This window comes from Colias philodice, chromosome 30, assembly GCF_061535455.1.
Source record: "Colias philodice isolate Cphi_HAF_F1 chromosome 30, ilColPhil1 Martin Lab GWU primary, whole genome shotgun sequence".
Lineage (NCBI taxonomy): Eukaryota > Metazoa > Arthropoda > Insecta > Lepidoptera > Pieridae > Colias > Colias philodice.
In genome coordinates, this window is record NC_143115.1 from 79,640 (window position 1) to 99,294 (window position 19,655).

At 32.4% G+C, this 19,655-nt stretch overlaps 1 protein-coding gene across 1 annotated transcript; it reads left to right on the plus strand.

Moving 5' to 3' along the window:
- The first annotated feature begins 7,062 nt into the window (after window positions 1–7,062).
- Window positions 7,063–19,280, plus strand: LOC149475310 (putative fatty acyl-CoA reductase CG5065). The gene is made up of 13 exons (XM_089713429.1): window positions 7,063–7,103; window positions 7,707–7,893; window positions 8,389–8,540; window positions 8,983–9,073; window positions 9,280–9,425; window positions 10,001–10,110; window positions 11,115–11,198; window positions 12,218–12,326; window positions 15,835–15,911; window positions 16,623–16,785; window positions 17,701–17,851; window positions 18,708–18,814; window positions 19,143–19,280. The coding sequence occupies exons 2-13, from the start codon at window positions 7,711–7,713 to the stop codon at window positions 19,237–19,239; spliced, it is 1,470 nt and encodes a 489-aa protein (XP_089569555.1). The 5' UTR covers window positions 7,063–7,103; window positions 7,707–7,710; the 3' UTR covers window positions 19,240–19,280.
- Window positions 19,281–19,655: the final 375 nt, after the last annotated feature.

Sequence of the window (19,655 nt, forward strand, 5' to 3'; positions counted from 1 at the left end):
AAAGTGATGAACGCTCTCCAATCTAGTTGAAATGAAATGAAATGAAATGAAATGAAATAAATGAAATGAAATAAATTTATTTGTCCATTAGGTATATGATTTACAATTAATGTAAGACAGTGGGTCCCAAACTAAGTGAAATACTTGTGTCTTGGGACCCTGAGTTGCGCTTCTTGGTTATATACATATTATGTTATGGACAGTAGGAAGTTAACAAGTAGGTAAATAATCTAATGTAATGGAAGTTAATACAATTAATAAAAAAAAAGAAAAACAAAGTACATTATTTTGCGGTTTGCAGCACGCGTGTTCGTGATAGTGTGTGTGTGTGTTTACGTGTGTGTGTGTGTTCTCGTGTGTGTGTGTGAGTGAGTGTGTGTGGTTGGGTGTGTGTGTCATTGTTTGTGAGTGAAGGCATATTGTTATAGTGTGTGTCAGCTCAGTGGTCCTTTAAGTAATTGTTCGGTTTCTTCAAAAGACAGCGTATGTAACCATTTCTTTATGACCTTCTTGCATGTGTAGTTCGATAGTAGTGTTATGTTACAATGTTTGTTGACATTATTGTATATCCGAGGAAACAAAAATTTTGGACATCGTTTAGCTAAAAGGGTTGTACTTCAATACATGCAGTATTTCCAAGCATATTGTAATTAAGATATAAACTAATCGGTAAAATTGTATTAAAATCGGTTCAGTAGTTTAGGGAGTCCATAGTACACAAACAGCATGAAACTTAAAAATATTTTGATTGGAATAAAGTAAGACGTGTTATGTGTAGAATTTCATGAAGAATCCTGGTATCAGGAATTAAAAGCTGTAAATTCCCAAACACTAATCGTGTTAGTATTATTATCTGTTCATTTGACAAAATATACAGAGTTATATTTCTTGATTTCAAATACTGTTACGTCCTATTGTTAAAGTAAGCCTTGGAGTGTCTTGTCTTCCATTGCCATAAGAATCGTTGTTTGGATCCATTTGAATTCTCTTTTATTGATACTCAAATGCTTACGAATCAGAAAAGGTTATTCTATCAAATACAAATTTTTATTTTCGAAAGAAAATTAAAATATCAAGACGGAAGTTTATTTTAGGGTTACCTAACAAATAAGTTATTATTGATTATGTAGTTTAAACAGCAATGTGATATCTTCAAATAGAAAAATTGCATTCTTCTTCTGGGTAATAGAAGCAGTTTTGACACCAAAAGGCAAAAATACAATAATTGTTATCGCTAGTCATTTACAAAATGAGAGGGTAGATTTATATTTGCAGGCGTACTGCAAATGATGCATTTAATTCGTTTTATTAAATAAATAATGTTCCAAGGCTATTTAAAGTCATGAATGCAAATAAAAATAATCTTCAGACAGCGATCTACATCTTTAACATTCTGCCTACGAATGTACTACATATAGTACATAAGAATAAAAAACCGGCCAAGTGAGAGTCGGACTCGCACACCGTGGGCTCCGAACAAACCAATTTTTAAAGTGAAACTTTTATTACATCGTCTCAAACTTTTTGTCTGTGTAGCGCATGTCGCGTGACGGTCGGCTGCCGAGTAGGTATAAGGCAGTGTTCGGAACCGTTCGAACAGTTTCACTTTTACCGTGGTTTCATAAAACCACACAACATTTTTATTATGTTGTAACTCCGAAATTTTATGTTTTTCGAAATTATTATTCTTCAATCTGCGCTATAAGACCTTATTTTACCCCAATTTCAAAACTCTACGTACACGGAAAGTACCCTGTAGGTGTCGATTCCCTTGCGAATGTCGAAATTTGCAGCATAACCCATTGAGCCCCGAACGGCCCGATCGGTCCACGATACAATAGATTTTCTATTGTGTCTGTGATTCCGGGGCCTGAGTTAATAAACGGCTTTATCTTTTGATTGCGTTGGTTTATAAGTTTGATTTTTTCACAGCTTCAATCGACTCAAGTAATCAATATAAATTTCAGTTTTATGTCACATCACGCGTTCCTGTGAAAATGGGTCTTGACAGACAGATGGGCAGATGGGATGAACAGACGTGATCCTATTAGGGTTCTGGACCCTTAAAAACCAAACCCTTTGGGATGCAGCCATTAATGCTGCAATTTTTAGCAAATTTTGACATTTGCAATGGAATCAAAACCGACAGGGTACTTCCCAAGAACATAAAATCTTTAAATTTGGTAAAAAGCAATGTTTTATAAAACAGATATAAGAATAATCGCAAATAACATGATTTTTTAATTACACTTTATATAAAAAAAAAAATAATAATTTCAACTTACAACTAATGAACGGCTACATGTATTAACTTGATATTCACATTAAAAACTCAGATTAATAATACATTTAAGATTAAGACGCAATCAGAAGAAATAATATTCATATGCGGCATATTCTGAAAACCGCAACTACTAGTAAGGGAATCAAAACCTACGGGTCTAAAGTTAAGTGGACTTGGTTAAAAGCAAGGTTTTACAGCACAGATAAAGAAAAATTCACTAAAAACACTTAAAGTTAAAACATAATAAAAAGTAGGTTTGTTCGGAGTCCTTGAAGCGCGAATCGTATTGAGGTTCAAAACTCTAAAAAAACATTCTTCCAGTTTTAAAGAAATAACCCCAAAATATGTATAAAAACATCTTTGGACTATCTGGGTTTCAAAAATGACAACTCCCGTGTTGTCGTTCATTTTGAAATTGTGAGACGACAGAAAAACAAAATAAAAACAGTTAATCAAACATAATATATGCCAACGCAATCAAAAGATACAACCGTTTATGCTGCAAATTTTCGTAATTTTCGACATTTGCAAGGTTATAAAAACTTACAATAGCAACGTCTTATAGCACAGATAAAGAATTCTAAAATATGAATTAAAAGATACCTACAGCATAATTAAAAAAATAAGTTTGTACGAAGCCCTCGGTGCGCGAGTCCGACTCGCACTTGGCCGGTTTTTTATTTTTTCAGAAACATATGGTTCCCCAATAAAAAATAATATGTTGCATTTGTATGAAGGTAAGAATATGTTGTACAATTAATGTGTTAAATTTCTTTTCCAGTTTGTCCTACACAAATTACATAGTAACATAGTCACTTTGTCCTATATATAGGTCATAGTGAAAACCATTGTTCCCGATGTAGGTTTTTTTTACTATTTTTCCAGTATATATACACTTTTAACCATAATATACCTACTAAAATAATAAGAGTTCCAGAGAGGTTACGGACTATAATTTTTATAGTTGATTATATCGTTTTAAACCTGAGGACAATAAATACCACAAAAACGATATCTATCAATATAAACAAAACATATTATGTACATTTTATATTGTATGAAATTGAAAAATTTAATTGAAGACGAACAATTAAATTTTTCAATTTCATACAATATGTGAACATCCTGTACGCGGATTTTACGGGGAAATTATTGTCGGTTCTGATTTGAAAACGAAATATCTCTAAAATGGAACACAGTATCAAATTTTGAATTATATAATAATAATCTTTATAAAACTTCTTGTAAAATGATGTAAAAAACAAATACAATATTTAAAAAAAAATACGATTAACCAGGGGTCAAAAACTAAGCAACGTACAGTTAAATGGTAGATACATATTTGGAGCCATTATTTGTGGTATAATTGTTGGTAATTTTCATTATTTCGGCACATAAACATTAGGATATATAGTGAATAATAATAAAAAGAACAATAAATACTTACCGTTTATCAACTTTCCGCAAAATTTTACATTTTTTAAAACTTTAAAATTTAAAAGTTACTCGACTAAAGTATGACATAATTACTGTTATATTTCGAATATTTATCGGTCAAATTATTAATTGATGGACTTTAAATATTCAGTAATTCATAAGCTATCAACTAAATAGTCGTTTATGCAGATTTGAACTATATTTGCGTTACAATGAGCTAATTTCCAAGCGGCGATGATTTGGCACAGATCTGTGCCACGACAGACAACGGGTACAAAATTTTTGGCTCAGATCTGTGTTCCGACAGACGAGGGTTTAATGTAACTACTTTACGATATTAATATTATGTTTAAAATATATTCTTGACTATCTTATAAAAAAACCGTGCGTTTAGTTGACCATATCGAGAAATTATTTCTTATCATTGATTTTCTCAAACCACATCATGATGTAATATACATTAAAATATGGCCAATAGACATTAAAATATTTCATGAAATGCGACCTTTTCATGAAATGAGCAAATCTACGATATGGCCACGACATAATATAGATGGCGTCAAAATCCATTTTTTTTTTCATTTTCATGCAACTAACTAAGTAGGTAAGTACCCAATGACATTCACGACCCTTTTATTTAAGCTCACGACTAAGACGAATCTATAGACACCACTCACTTGAAATTACTAATTGAATAATGAATTAATTGAACAAATTATGTATCACGTAAATTAAATCATTTTTAACACGACTGCGACAGAATGAGGGTTATGCTTATATATACTCTAAGGGGTTATGTTTTCATGGCCAAGGGCAAGAGCCTAGATGCCTTGTTACATTTTTATGAGTCTGGTATCATGGCATGAACATCAAACAAAAAAAAAAAAGAAAATTGCCGCCAAAACGTAATTCATAGTAAAGTTTGCAGTTGAATTTATTTTTAATGTTACATCTTGATAAAATCTATAACCGTGATTCCCCATTTCAAGAAACTAGGTAATGACTCATCGGATTGTTCAAAAATATGTCAGAAAACTCAAATAAAACAAATCTTATAGTCCATTGAATGAATCCCTCCAAGGGGGGTCTAGAGTGCGTGAGTTAGTAACGTAAGATGTTTCTTCGGAAACATGTCAAGAGTCCCTAGGTAATAAACATACTAAAACCCCGGGCCACTAGGAGGAGCCCAGGAGTGGGGGGAGGGGGGAAATGGGTCCATTTTTTCATTTTTCGCTTAAATCTCAAAAACGGTACATGTTAGATAAAAACTTTCAAGGAAAAGTTGAAAGGCCATAAAATTATCTACAAGTTGTACCTGAATCATTTTTTCCTATATCCTACCGTTTCTGAGTTATACGCAGTAAAACATGATTTTGCTCAAACAATTTCCACATCAATCGATCAAAAAATATTTCTTTCTTCCAAAAAACTAAAATGTGCAACTTGTGACCGGTACTGATAGATTGCTCTTAATTAGGTCTATAATTGGTAAAATAAACACATTCCTCCATGGAAGCCTTTAGGAGGAATCGATTGTCAAAATATTATATTAGGGCAGTTTGAGTTACTGAACTTTATCTTTTTATTTTTTTCTTCCAAAAAACTCAAATGTGCAACTTGTGACCGGTACAGATAGATTGCTCATAATTAGGTCTATCATTGCTAAAAATACCAGATTCCACCACGGAGGTGTTTACGGGGAATTCAATTTTATCAGGGTAGTTACGATACATGAACTTTTTATTTTTTTTATTCCAAAAAGCTCAAAAGTGTAACTTGTGACCGGTACAAATAGATTGCTCATAATTAGGTCTATCATTGATAAAAATACCAGATTCCACCACAGAGGCGTCTACGGGGAATTGAATTTTATTAGGGTAGTTAGTTAAAAAGTTCATGTATCGTAACTACCCTAATAAAATTCAATACCTCCTAAACGCCTCCATGGTGGAATCTGTTTTTTTTATCAATGATAGACCTAATTATGAGCAATCTATCGGTACCGGTCACAAGTTGCACTTTTGAGTTTTTTTGGAAGAAAAAAAATAAAAAGTTCAAGTATCGTATCTACCCTAATAAAATTCAATTCCCCGTAAACGCCTCCATGGTGGAATCTAGTATTTTTATCAATGATAGACCTTATTATGAGCAATCTATCTGTACCGGTCACAAGTTGCATTTTTGAGTTTTTTGGAAGAAAAAAAATAAAAAGATCAAGTTCAGTAACTCAAACTACCCTAATATAATATTTTGACAATCGATTCCTCCTAAAGGCTTCCATGGAGGAATGTGTTTATTTTACCAATTATAGACCTAATTAAGAGCAATCTATCAATACCGGTCACAAGTTGCACTTTTGAGTTTTTTGGAAGAAAAAAATAAAAAGATAAAGTTCAGTAACTCAAACTACCCTAATATAGTATTTTGACAATCGATTCCTCCTAAAAGCTTCCATGGAGGAATGTGTTTATTTTACCAAGTATAGACCTAATTAAGAGCAATCTATCAGTATCGGTCACAAGTTGCACTTTTGAGTTTTTTTGGAGAAAAAAAATAAAAAGTTCAAGTATCGTAACTACCCTAATAAAATTAAATTCCCCGTAAACGCCTCCGTGGTGGAATCTGGTATTTTTATCAATGATAGACCCAATTATGAGCAATCTATCTGTACCGGTCACAAGTTGCACTTTTGAGCTTTTTGGAAGAAAAAAATAAAAAGATCAAGTTCAGTAACTCAAACTACCATAATATAATATTTTGACAATCGATTCCTCCTAAAGGCTTCCATGGAGGAATCTGTTTATTTTACCAATTATAGACCTAATTAAGAGCAATCTATCAGTACCGGTCACAAGTTGCACATTTTAGTTTTTTGGAAGAAAGAAATATTTTTTGATCGATTGATGTGGAAATTGTTTGAGCCAAAATCATGTTTTACTGCGTATAACTCAGAAACGGTAGGATATAGGAAAAAATGATTCAGGTACAACTTGTAGATAATTTTATGGCCTTTCAACTTTTCCTTGAAAGTTTTTATCTAACATGTACCGTTTTTGAGATTTAAGCGAAAAATGAAAAAATGGACCCTTTTCCCCCCTCCCCCCACTCCGGGGCTCCTCCTAGTGGCCCGGGGTTTTAGTATGTTTATTACCTAGGGACTCTTGACATGTTTCCGAAGAAACATCTTACGTTACTAACTCACGCACTCTAGAACTTTTTATTCAATGGACTATTACGAAATTAATTAGATTACAATTGACAATAACCTTGTAATCCGACCCAATTCTTGTGTTGAAACTCATTAATAAGATACTTTATAAATGTAAGAAAAATGCGTGTTTTCTCAATGTGTTATAGGTAAGTGATTCCCGTGGTGGTTTGTGTGAGTATATTTTAAATTTTTAATACTTAAAAAAAATAAATAAAAAGATTGAAATACGTACTTACATAGTTCGAAATTTTAAAAGTTTAGATAAGTGAAACCAAAGTAGATATGACAATGTTGTAGACTTGTTGTAGAGATTTAAAATACGAAAGAATATACCTAATTAATAATATTAACTAGGTACTTATGCTAAAGTAGATAACTACTTACTAGATATTTATTAATTATTTATTTTATCTAAATATCGCGAATCGTTGTACACATGTAGTTAGGTAGGTATTCATTGTATTATTATTTATTTATCATGACGTTGCCTATATTTTACAGCTTAGTAATAATTCGCATTTAAAATCCGTAAAACGTGTTAATTTTCCAAATTATAGTAGTTAATTGGGTAACAAGAAAATAATAACTATACTATAATATTATCATCACTAACAAATCTCTACGATGCATGATGGTAGAGTTTATCACGAACACGATCCGTTCGTGATAAACTAAAAAACTATTTCACCGATTTTCATTCTGTTTTCACCAATAGATAGCTTTATAATATTAGGTACTTAGTATAGATTCAGTGATAACAAATTATTCCTTCAGCACGATGGAAGTAGCCGACTTCTATGCAGGTAAGAATGTGTTCATCACCGGAGCGACTGGTTTCATCGGCAAGGTGCTGGTGGAGAAGCTGCTGCGGAGCACCAGGGTGGAGCGGGTCTACATCATGATGCGGCCGAAGAAGGGGCAGGGCCTGAAGATGAGGTGGAACCAGTTTATTGGGTCACGGGTAAGTGATGTAGAAGGATGGAGATGAATGTAGTTGGTTAGAAAATTACAGCTAAATTATATTAAGAAAATTACGACTGAATTACGACAAGATTACGACATTATTAGCACAATTATTATTATTACAAAGTATTGAACTAGAAATTATTATTTAGCTTTAGCAAATTAAAAAAGGAACTATAAATAATTTTAAACATTAATAGTTAAGTATTTCACATTTACCAAGTTTGTATTAACCATTTTTTTATTTAATTTTAAAGCTTTGCAATACATTATACTTATGAATAGATTAATAAAAATACGACTATACATTAGTATATAGAGTTTAATAGAGAATAATTGGCAAGCAACTCGATATTTACCAATAATTTAGATACCTTTTAAGATGCTTTGTAAATAACGGCATAATATTATGGTTGCTAATCTGTGTATAAAAATGTATGTATTTTAGTATGTAGTAAAATTTATTAATAAATTTATTTTCCTTATTAACCAGGTATTTGACAACATCCGTAACAACCCTCACATCTTCGACAAGCTCCAAGTGATCCGGGGCGACATCCTCAGCGAGGGGTTGGGGATGTCGGCCGAGGATCGACGGGTGTTAGAGGATTGTCATGTTGTGTTCCATTGCGCTGCTTGTGTTAAGTTAGTTTTTATTTTTATTATTAATATATATTTTATGTTCGAGGCTTTAATATTTACTGAGAAGTGAAGTTGTGGATAAATTTTTACGCCATAATCAAAACTAAAAAACTAAAACATATATTTAGTGAAATAGACTTCTTCTAGAAGCACTTTTGAATCGTCATAAGATAGTTTTACCAGTTCGGAAAGCAGTTTCTACGCAGAAGATATTTTACGATCGAGATATATTAGAAAAAAAAAATTAAAACGAGATATTTTTAAAGAATATGAATTCAATTCAATGTGCGGTTTCGATTCCCGCCTTGTGATCCATTATTTCCTTTATTTAAATATCTTTTATAAAGCATTTAATTTCTATAAAACCGAATATAAAATATTTTTAGATAACTAACACATTCTTCTTTAAAAATAATTTATCTTATATTATATCTATTTATTTTAGATTCAACATGTTCATCCGAGACGCGGTCAACATGAACGTAGTTGGAACACAGAGAGTTCTACAGTTGGCTGAAAATATGAGCAATTTATTGGTAAGTTTAATAAATTAAATTAAAAATAGATTTTAAACATTTGTACGACCGTCACGACATGGAGTAAGGCGACGATTTTGGTATCTTAAAATTTTGTCAAAGAAGTTTCACTTCAGACACGCTCGGCACACACGCTCTTTTTTTTCATACCTATAATAAAATTACCAAATCAAAATCCTGATTTTTTTAAATTATTTATTTCTCAGGCTTTCATCCACCTCTCAACTACGTACTGTCGTTCGGACGTATCAATTTTGGATGAGCAGTTGTATCCATCCAAACATTCACCGCGTGACGTCATACATACAATGACATGGATGGAATATGATCTGTTGAAACATTTGGAAGATAAGTAAGTTAATATGCTATCTATATACTAATAATAAAATTGGAGTGTCTGTTTTTTATATTAAAATAACCGCTTTTTCCTATATAAACCACAATAGAATTTTTAAAATTTTCGTCTGACTGTTTGTCTGTTTGTTCCGGCTAATTGGAACGGCTGGACCGATTTTGACGGGACTCATGTAATAGAAACTTAATTACGCGGGTGAAACCGCGGGTCAGAGATTGTATTTATTATAATTTTACTTTTTATTTTATAAAATAAGTTTAAAAGTACTCTGGCGTACGATTAAAGTTTTAAATTTATAAGCTATTGTAGCAATCAATAATAAGTAAAATGATATATATAGGTTATTAGCCCTCCGGGGTGGCAAATGTGGCTAATTAGCCACATTTAACTTCAGTTGTCTCTCTCGCTAACAAATGAATCTACATCTAACTTTGACTTTTTTAAAGCGGACCAGTAGTTCCTGAGATTAGCGCGTTCAAACTAACAAACAAATTCTTCGGCTTTATCATATTATTATAAAATAATGTATTTGTATATAAGACTAATAATTAATGAATAATAATTTTCCGCAGACTAATCCATCCCCAACCAAATACATACGGATATACTAAATCGTTAGCAGAACAATTAGTTTCGGAATATGAAGGGAAATTCCCGATCGCTATAGCGAGACCTTCTATTGGTAAGTATTGAGAAAATTATATTCATTGAAGTGAAACTTCTTTATCGGGGTTGGAAAAAAATTTAGTGTAACATTTTTTCGTTACGCGTGACATTTTTCCGTTACGCGCCATCTTTTTCTTATCCCTACCACGCGTGATTCGACGTATTTCTGTAAAGTTGCATATAGTTAATTATTTTTTGAAAAATAAGGTCATAAAGAAGTTTCGCTTCTTACGTGTGTACACTAGTAGGTACACGCAACGCACACTTTTTTTGGATATTTTTTTAAATAATATCCTATCCTACTCATATTAATTTAAATGCGAAAATTTGTGAGGATGGATGTATGTGTGTGTTTGTTACTCTATCACGCAAATACTACTGAACCGATTACAATGAAATTTAGCACACATATAATAACTTTAGTAACTTGGATTAACACATAATATAGGAACTATGCGGGTTTTTCTTTGAAAACGCGGGCAAAACCGCGGACGGACGGCTAGTTTTCTATATATTTAATTGAATTCTACTAATAATAAATGCGAAAGTATGTGAGGATGTATGTTTGTTACTCTTTCATGGGAATTTACTGAACGGATTTTGATGATATTTAGCAGAGGTGTAGTATAAGTACCAAAATAACTAATAAGCTATATAAATATTTGCGGATTTGTCTGCAAGTGAAACCACGCGATATAGTATTTAATATTCCGATATTTAATATAAATTTAAAAAAGCACAAGTAGATAATATGGAAAATTTACTATGTACGATTTTTAAAAGTTCCATGTACTTAACACATGAACGGCATAAACTGTCGAATAAAAAATTTTTTTCAAAATTATAACCATTTATCAGCAAATACTCGAAGTCCAATGAAAATGTAAATATTAAGTTTACTTATTTTTCTTAGAAAACGAAACATGATAAAAAATAGTTATATACCGTTTGAATAATTTAATATATTTTAACAATTTTAATAATTTAATATATTTTACCAATTAATATAATATTATTTAGTGACGGCATCAGTCCGAGAGCCGTTCCCGGGCTGGGTGGACAATCTCAACGGACCCACTGGAGTTATCGTTGGCGCTGCTAAGGGTAATGTGCAGACTGCAGATATATATTATTTTATCATTTATTCATCATAAATACAATTAAATACATAATCATTATCTTAATTAATTAACCCTATAAAAAAATTATACTAGAACCTGTTCATTAAGATATGAACTGCAGGCCTACACTAAGACAGCTTGTGTCGTAGGCCTGCAACCCTTCCTAATTATAAATAAGGTAAGTACTCATTATATTATATTAGGTATTAAAAATTAAAAATTATCTGATATTATCAATTAAAATTACTTATACATAAAAAAATATATTAAGATTAAATTTACATTTTTATTAATTAATTTATAAACTAATGATATACGATTCACAGACAAATATACGAATGAAAATTGAAAAACAACGTGAAATTTTTTAAACACGTAATATGATATGCCATGTTGAACAAAAAAGCGGCTCAACCATAATTCAAATTCAAACATTTATTTATTCAATTAGACTTCGAATACGTCTGTCTGTTCGTGTGTCTGTTTATACCGGGTGACTGGTAATTCGACGTGATCCTTCAAAGGGGTTATACTTGAGGTCATTTTCAACAAATTAAGTCCAGTTAACCAGGGGTCAAAAATAGATGGTTATTGACCCTTTTCTTTTTGAGGTGATGCAAGTTTTGGGCAAGCTTTTTTTAAACTGATCGCTCATTTTTCGGCTTTCAAAAAAATATCAATTGAATGTTAACAGTGTAGTTAGTATGTAGTTTTTTTATAATTTCACGTTGTATTTTTTTCTTTATTTTTTATAAGTTACCAATCTACTAAAATTGTGAGGGGATTCTAAAGCCTGTAACACAGTTTTGAACTAACACAGGCATTAAATACTCGCGTAAAATCAAACACTTTTTTTTTACTTCCAATTTGAATTTAAATTTCATGTTAGAGTTTAAACTAATACTAATTAAATAAATATACAAACATAATAATATAATATAAATACTTATATAAATACTTATATAAATACTTATATAAATACTTATATAAATATACATGCAGGTGTGATCCGCTCCATGTTGTGCGCCGACACGCAGCACGTGGACGCCATGCCGGTCGACCTCGTGGTCAACGGCGTTGTATTAGTGGCCTGTAGCACTGCTCTAACGAGGTGAGTATTTATTTATTAACTAGCTCTCCGGCCCAAACTCGCCCGGGGTACATATTTACATTTTCTCAAGGAATATAATAAAAAAAGAATTATCGAAATCCCGTTCACGCGTGATGCCGTGACCAAGAAAAACGAGTTTCATTTATATATGTTACGGCTAAAGGTAGGTGAGAACATAAACTTAAGATTAGCCGGCTAAACTTAGGTTTATTTTCGACGAGGTGTTAATGTTAGTTTGTTCTATCTTTAGCCGGCTAAACTTAAGTGTAACCGCAGGCCCGTGGCTAAAAATGTCGGGGTGGGTAGATTTGGTTACTATAATACATGCAAGGAACAGGGCGAGTGTTTTCTGGCACTTCGCCGGCTGCTGCCGCAGCACGCTCGCTGCGCTCGCTCGGCTCGTGCGGGTCTTAAGAGTTCTAACCTAACCTAACCTAGCCACCAGCTTTCTGCCCTGAGTCGGGGTGGGTAGATTTGGTTACTATAATACATGTAAGGAACAGGGCGAGTGTTTTCTGGCACTGTGCGGGCCCCTCAAGCCCTCCACCGGCCCGGCGCTAACCAAATCTACCCACCCCGACATTTTTAGCCACGGGCCTGCGGTTACACTTAAGTTTAGCCGGCTAAAGATAGAACAAACTAACATTAACACCTCGTCGAAAATAAACCTAAGTTTAGCCGGCTAATCTTAAGTTTATGTTCTCACCTACCTTTAGCCGTGACATATATATGTAGATACATGCATTGTCTATACTAATACTAGCTGCGCCCCGCGGTTTCACCCGCATTGCTCCGCTCCTGTTGGTCTTAGCATGATGATATAATATAACCTATAGCCTTCCTCGATACCTAAATATCTAACACCGAAATAATTTTTCAAATCGGACCAGTAGTTCCCGAGAATAGCGCGTTCAAACAAACAAACAAGCAAACTCTTCAGCTTTATAATATTTCTACCTTCATCATTTCTATGAATGGAAAATCTTTCAAAATAAAACGCACTACAGTTGTTAGTTTTATTACATTTTTAAATTAACGCTCTTCATTTTAAATTAGTTTATATTATAAATATAATAAAAGTAATTGGAATTGTTGAAGCGAAACTGTTTTATGTGTATTTGCATCAAACAAACGTATGTTTATTTTTGTCAAATTATTTCAGTGTAAACAGGCGTAGAGCATTCTGTCGTTGTTCTTAGTGCGTTCGAAAAGATTCTATGCAATGTTCTAATATCTACTGAACAACACTGAATACGTTTCCTTTACACTAAAAGATCACGAAAGAATGCTCTTGCTCTATTTTATTCTATTTTTTTATTTATTTGTCTCTAGCTCTAGCTTTATATTCGTTTTAAATGCTCAAATTAATACTTACGACATAGTATTATAGAGATAAACTACGATAACATGGCGCGCCCCTTCAAAATTCAAAACGTTTGAAAGTATTTGTGAAATTCATAATAAATAATATAATAATATAATATAATAATAAAAATTAATAATTTAATTATTATATTATATTTAAATATTTGTATTTCACTACACACATTGAAACAGTAATTGAGTATTTGAATTAAATTTTTTTTTGTGATAAATGGAAAGATTATATATTAGTTTTATAACAAAACTGTTTTTATTTTTATTTTTTTTGCAATAATTCAAAAGTTATTTCAAAATAAAAATTAGTCTTTGAATCCAGTACCGAAGACACGCCGACAACTCCCGAAGCGTCACCCGAGCGCGTGTGACGTCATAATGTTAGTTTTCACTCATTGCAGTTGATAGAAAATTAAATATAGTTTGAAAAACTAAACAGGATAAAAAGATAAATTCATGAAATTATTGTATTGTTACCGGGTTTTTATAAGTATACAAAATTTAAATTAAATCCGTCGGTTTATAGTGGGTCTAAATCGAATCGAAAGGAGAATTGGTTACATACAAACATATGTTTTAAGCTGATCCTGGCGATCCTTATCAGGATAAATCTTATATATAAAAATGAATCGCAGAATGTGTTGGTAAGCGCATAACTCGAGAACGGCTGAACCGATTTCGATAATTATTTTTTAATTATATTCCTTGAAGTACGAGGATGGTTTTTACGTAGAGAAAACGTAAATATGTACCACGGGCGAAGCCGGGGCGGACCGCTAGTTTATGATATTATTGTATTGTCATCGGACCTTGATAAGTGTTCAAAATTTGAACAAAATCCGTCGGTTTTAAGTGGGTCAAAATCGAGTCGAAACTTCGAAAGGAGTCGGTTACATACAAACATACAGGTGAAGCTAATAAAAGCGTGTTAATAATAAATACAGTGTTTTGATCTATTTAATTTTGTTGTCATTATTAAATTACATATTAATTATATTAATTGTTGATTATATTATTTAAATTTATATTAAAAATGGCGAACCTCAAAAGTTATCGTTTTGTACCATTATGTACGAATACTACAAAGGCAACTCCTGACAAAAATCGGTGATCATAAATATATCAACATCAAGAATATTATTCGTAACTAACTAACTAATTCGGAACCAACTAACAAATCGTATGTAAACGCTATGTACTGCAGTTAATAATAGCTATAACATTATGACGTCACAACTGTGGTGACCAGTCATGGCGCGTTTTTAGTCACGTGATTCTAACTTAAATTTCATCAATTTTTAATTGCTTATAATTAACGGAAAAAAAATTTTTTGTAAGTTATTTGCATTAAATATCAATATTATTAATAATAAAGTTTCAAAATACATAAAAAAAATCAATAATTTTTTTTAATTCAAATACTCAATTTGGAGGGGCGCGCCATGTTATCGTAGTTTATCTCTACCATTGTCTACATACGAAGAAACTTATTTACTCTTTATTGTACAATATAGTTACTAAAATAAAAATAAAAAATATATTTAAAATTTACATTTTTCAAACTGAATACATCATCTAAAAAAATCAACTCTTAAAAATAAATAAATAATTTGGAAAATCCAAAAGTGCACGCCTCATAATTTTTTTTTAATAAATATTTATTAATTATTATTTTTGTTTATTTAATAACAATTAAACCACATCGAATCAGACCCTGAAAAATGAAAGGGTTCTATTCCTGAGCATACTCAAGCGTAAGAGAAAAAAAAAGACTCGATTAGTAAAGTATTTCGGTCGCTATCGTGTTAACAAGAAAAAGGACCCGCACATACAGACACACGGACGTCCAAGACAGAACTTTTTTAAACTGTTTTTTAACTAGTTTAAATAACAAAAATGACATCAAAAATATCATGAACGTTAAAAATAGTGTTTTTTCTTAATATTTGTGTGTATGTATTATCTTACAAGTGCAATGTATGATACATAAATACATTTTAGGTAAGTTTGAAAAATCAGATGTTTTGTGCGACAGTAGTACCCACCTCAACGCTTCGCTTATGAGGCGTGCAAAATTATTGTTAAGATTTTTAATTTTTCGCAGATAACTTAATAATTGTTTATATTTTAGGCCAAAAGACATCGTGGTGTATAATTTGGCTCGATCTAACGAGAATCCTATCACTTGGCGGGAATCTATTGAACTTGGTAAATATTATATTATTATGTATGTATTTCGATTATTATTATGCATAAAAAGTACCGAATTTGATATTTTAGTTTTTAAGAAAATCGATGATTCATATAACTAGTTAATATCATATTTTAATAAATAAAAATAATTATAGTTAGGTATACAGGGTTATTAATTGTAAAACAACCTCTCAGGATAAGATAGGCTAACAGCATTTGTTCTACGACTTTGGATAATTTGTTATATTTTATTTTTATCTTGTCCTGCGAGGTTGCTGGTGTTTTACAAGTATCCCTGTATAGTTAGAAATGGTAGGGTAAATTCGACTGACTGGCGGGTTCGGGCGTAGCCTCAGAATGGCAGAAATACGCGGGTTCGATTCTCGATGAATGATTAAGTTTTTGAATAAAATCTGATGTATTTTTTTATGTTTTTATAGTTTAATTTGTTGTTTTTAACGTGTAAGTATTAGTTATAAGTTATTTTTGAAGTGAAAACTTGTTTAGCGGCGTTGAGCACTTTCTGTAATGGGTATAAAATGTTAAACCCGCGTCAGGACACGTGACCTGATCGAAAAAGTGTAAGACGGATACCATTCCAAAATATCAAACATGCTCAACGTTAATAATCAAGTTTTCACTTCTGCCGGCACTCCCCCAGTGCAACCCGGCTTTTTTATATTTATGAATGAAATATATTAAATCGCAAACATTTCCCCCTGTCAGCCCGCTCCCAAGTGAGCTCGTACCCATTCTCCGTCCCGCTCTGGTTCCCGGGCGGTTCCACCAAAACGTCACCAACTCACCACGCTGTCGCCGTCCTGCTCACACACACCATACCCGCCTATCTCGTCGATTGCTGTCTCGTTCTAATGGGCAAGAAACCCTTGTGAGTATCATACTTATACCGGGTGACTGGTAATTCGACGTGATCCTTCAAAGGATACTAGAGGTCATTTGCAACAAATTAAGTCCAGTTAACCAGGGGTCAAAAATGGATGGTTATTGAGCTATGATGGATTTTGATATGAAAATTTTCTGCCCTTTTACCAAAAACAATTAATTATGAAAAAACTACTACACTGTTAACATTCAATTGATATTTTTTTGAAACCCGAAGAATGAGCGATCAGTTTAAAAAAAAAAACTTGCCCAAAACTTGCATAACCTCAAAAAAAAAAGGTCATAGTCCAAAGCTCAATAACCATCCATTTTTGACCCCTGGTTAGCTGGACTTCATTAGTTGCAAATGACCTCTAGTATAACCCCTTTGAAGGATCACGTCGAATTACCAGTCACCCGGTATATATTCACTTCAATGTTATTTAAATAATCATTTTCAAATGAATACTTATACAGGGTGTCCCACTATTGGTATACTAAGCGCGAAGGGACTTGTAGTTTTGCATACACTGATCACGTAAAAAATACAACAACAAAATTACGTCAAAAAAATTTTGACAAATTTTTCGTTAAAAATTAAAATCCATGCTTTCTTCGCTAGATTCGCACAGCCGGCATATACCGCTTCGCTAATGTGAGCATTTTGTCTATGAAAACATAATCTTAAACGATAGCTCACGTGCTGGTAGCAAAGCTGGGCGGGTTGCTTGTTATGGGTGTACATATAGAGTTTTAAGAATTCATTAATTTGAATAAAAAAATGCATCTGGAATTTTATAAGTATTTTTAACAAACTCAGCGTATGCAAAACTATAACCTCCTTTGAGCTTAGTATACCAACAGTGGGACACCCTGTATATTATAATATAAAATAATGAATGTTTTATAATATATTTGACAGTTTAGTAAACATCCACAAGAGAATAAACGAAGGTATGAAAGTACTACAATATTATTCCACAAAATCGTGGAATTTCAACAACCAGAGGTTTATGTCTTTGAAGAATAATATATCTAAAGAGGAAGATAATATATTTTATACGGACCCTAAGGTTTGTTTTTGCTTATTTATTTAATATTTAAATTACTATAATATGTATAGATAGTGTTCATTTTGAAAAAAAAATGTATGCTTGTACTAGTGTACACACGTAAGAAGTGAAACTTCTTTATGACCTTAAAAATGTCACGAGTATGGCATAACGCAAAAATGTCACGCGTATGGCGTAACGCAAAAATGTCACGCGTATGGCATAACGCAAAAATGTCACGCGTATGGCGTTACGCAAAAATGTCACGCGTATGGCGTAACGCAAAAATGTCACGCGTATGGCATAACGCAAAAATGTCACGCGTATGGCATAACGCAAAAATGTCACGCGTATGGCGTAACGCAAAAATGTCACGCGTATGGCGTAACGCAAAAATGTCACGCGTACGGCGTGATATTTATTTTTTATTTATTTAATTTATTTTACTCTATAATTATGAAAAATGTCACGCGTAACGACAAAATGTTACACTAAATTTTTTTTCAACCCCGTAAAGAAGTTTCACTTCAATAATAACTGGTTGGTTAAGCCAACCAGTTGCTACCCCGGTCGTGGGTTCGATTCTCACCCAAAATGTATATTTTGTGTGATGAACATAGATATTTGCGCTGTGTCTGGGTGTTAATCCATACTAATATTATAAATGCGAAAGTAACTCTGTCTGTCTGTCTGTTACTCAATCACGCCTAAACTACTGAACCAATTTGCATGAAATTTGGTATGGAGATATTTTGATACCCGAGAAAGGACATAGGATAGGTTTTATCCCGGATATCCTACGGGAACGGGAACTATGCTATTATATAATATTAAATTATAATAAATAAAATAAATAATAAATGTGAATATATTCCAGGAGATGCATTGGCCGAGTTACATCCGTAATTATCTGAAAGGCTCCAGAGAGTTCTGTTGCGGGGAACTGCCGGAGACTTTGCCTCAAGCACGGATATTACATAATAGGTATATCCTTCACTAGCTGTGTCCCGCGGTTTCACCCGCATTACTCGGCTCCTGTTGGTCTTAGCGTGATGATATATAGGTAGCCTATAGCCTTCCTCGATAAATGGGCTATCTAACAGTGAAATAATTTTTTAAATCGGCCCAGTAGTTCCTGAGATTAGCGTGTTCAAACAAACGAACTCTTCAGCTTTATAATATTAAAAATATAGTGCAGATTAATTTTTAATTCCCTATATGTTAATATTATAACTAATATTTCGTCAATCTTAATTTATTTTAAAGATATTTCTAAATAAATTACTAATTGTAACAATATGTTTGTTTCCAGACTCTACTATTTGGACTTATTCGTGAAAATGGTGTTAATGTTCTCTCTAGCTTACTGCGTGTGTGTTCTTAGTATAAAAGTGTACAATACATTGTAATTAAATAGTTTTTATTGTAAATAAATGATTTTTATTAAGAATTGTGTGTTTTATTTCATAATACCTATGTGTAATTTATAAAAATTGCTTAACTTAACTTGTTTGTGAAGAAAATCGATCTATAGGTAGGTAATATGGCTATATACAATATAGGTACTTACCAAATAAAATATAAAATAGTACCTTAGTGTTTAATTATATCGAAGTACAGATTCAGGCAGACCTATACTTAAAATAAATACTAGCGGTCCGCCCCGGCTTCGCCCGTGGTACCTACATGTTTAAACTATCATATCTCTCAAGTTGGATCGAACTGCACATGGTGTGCGAATTTTATTATAATCGGTTGAGTGGTTTAGGAGTCCATTGAGGACAAACATTTTAGGTATTTAAATCGCAATAATAAAATATATTAA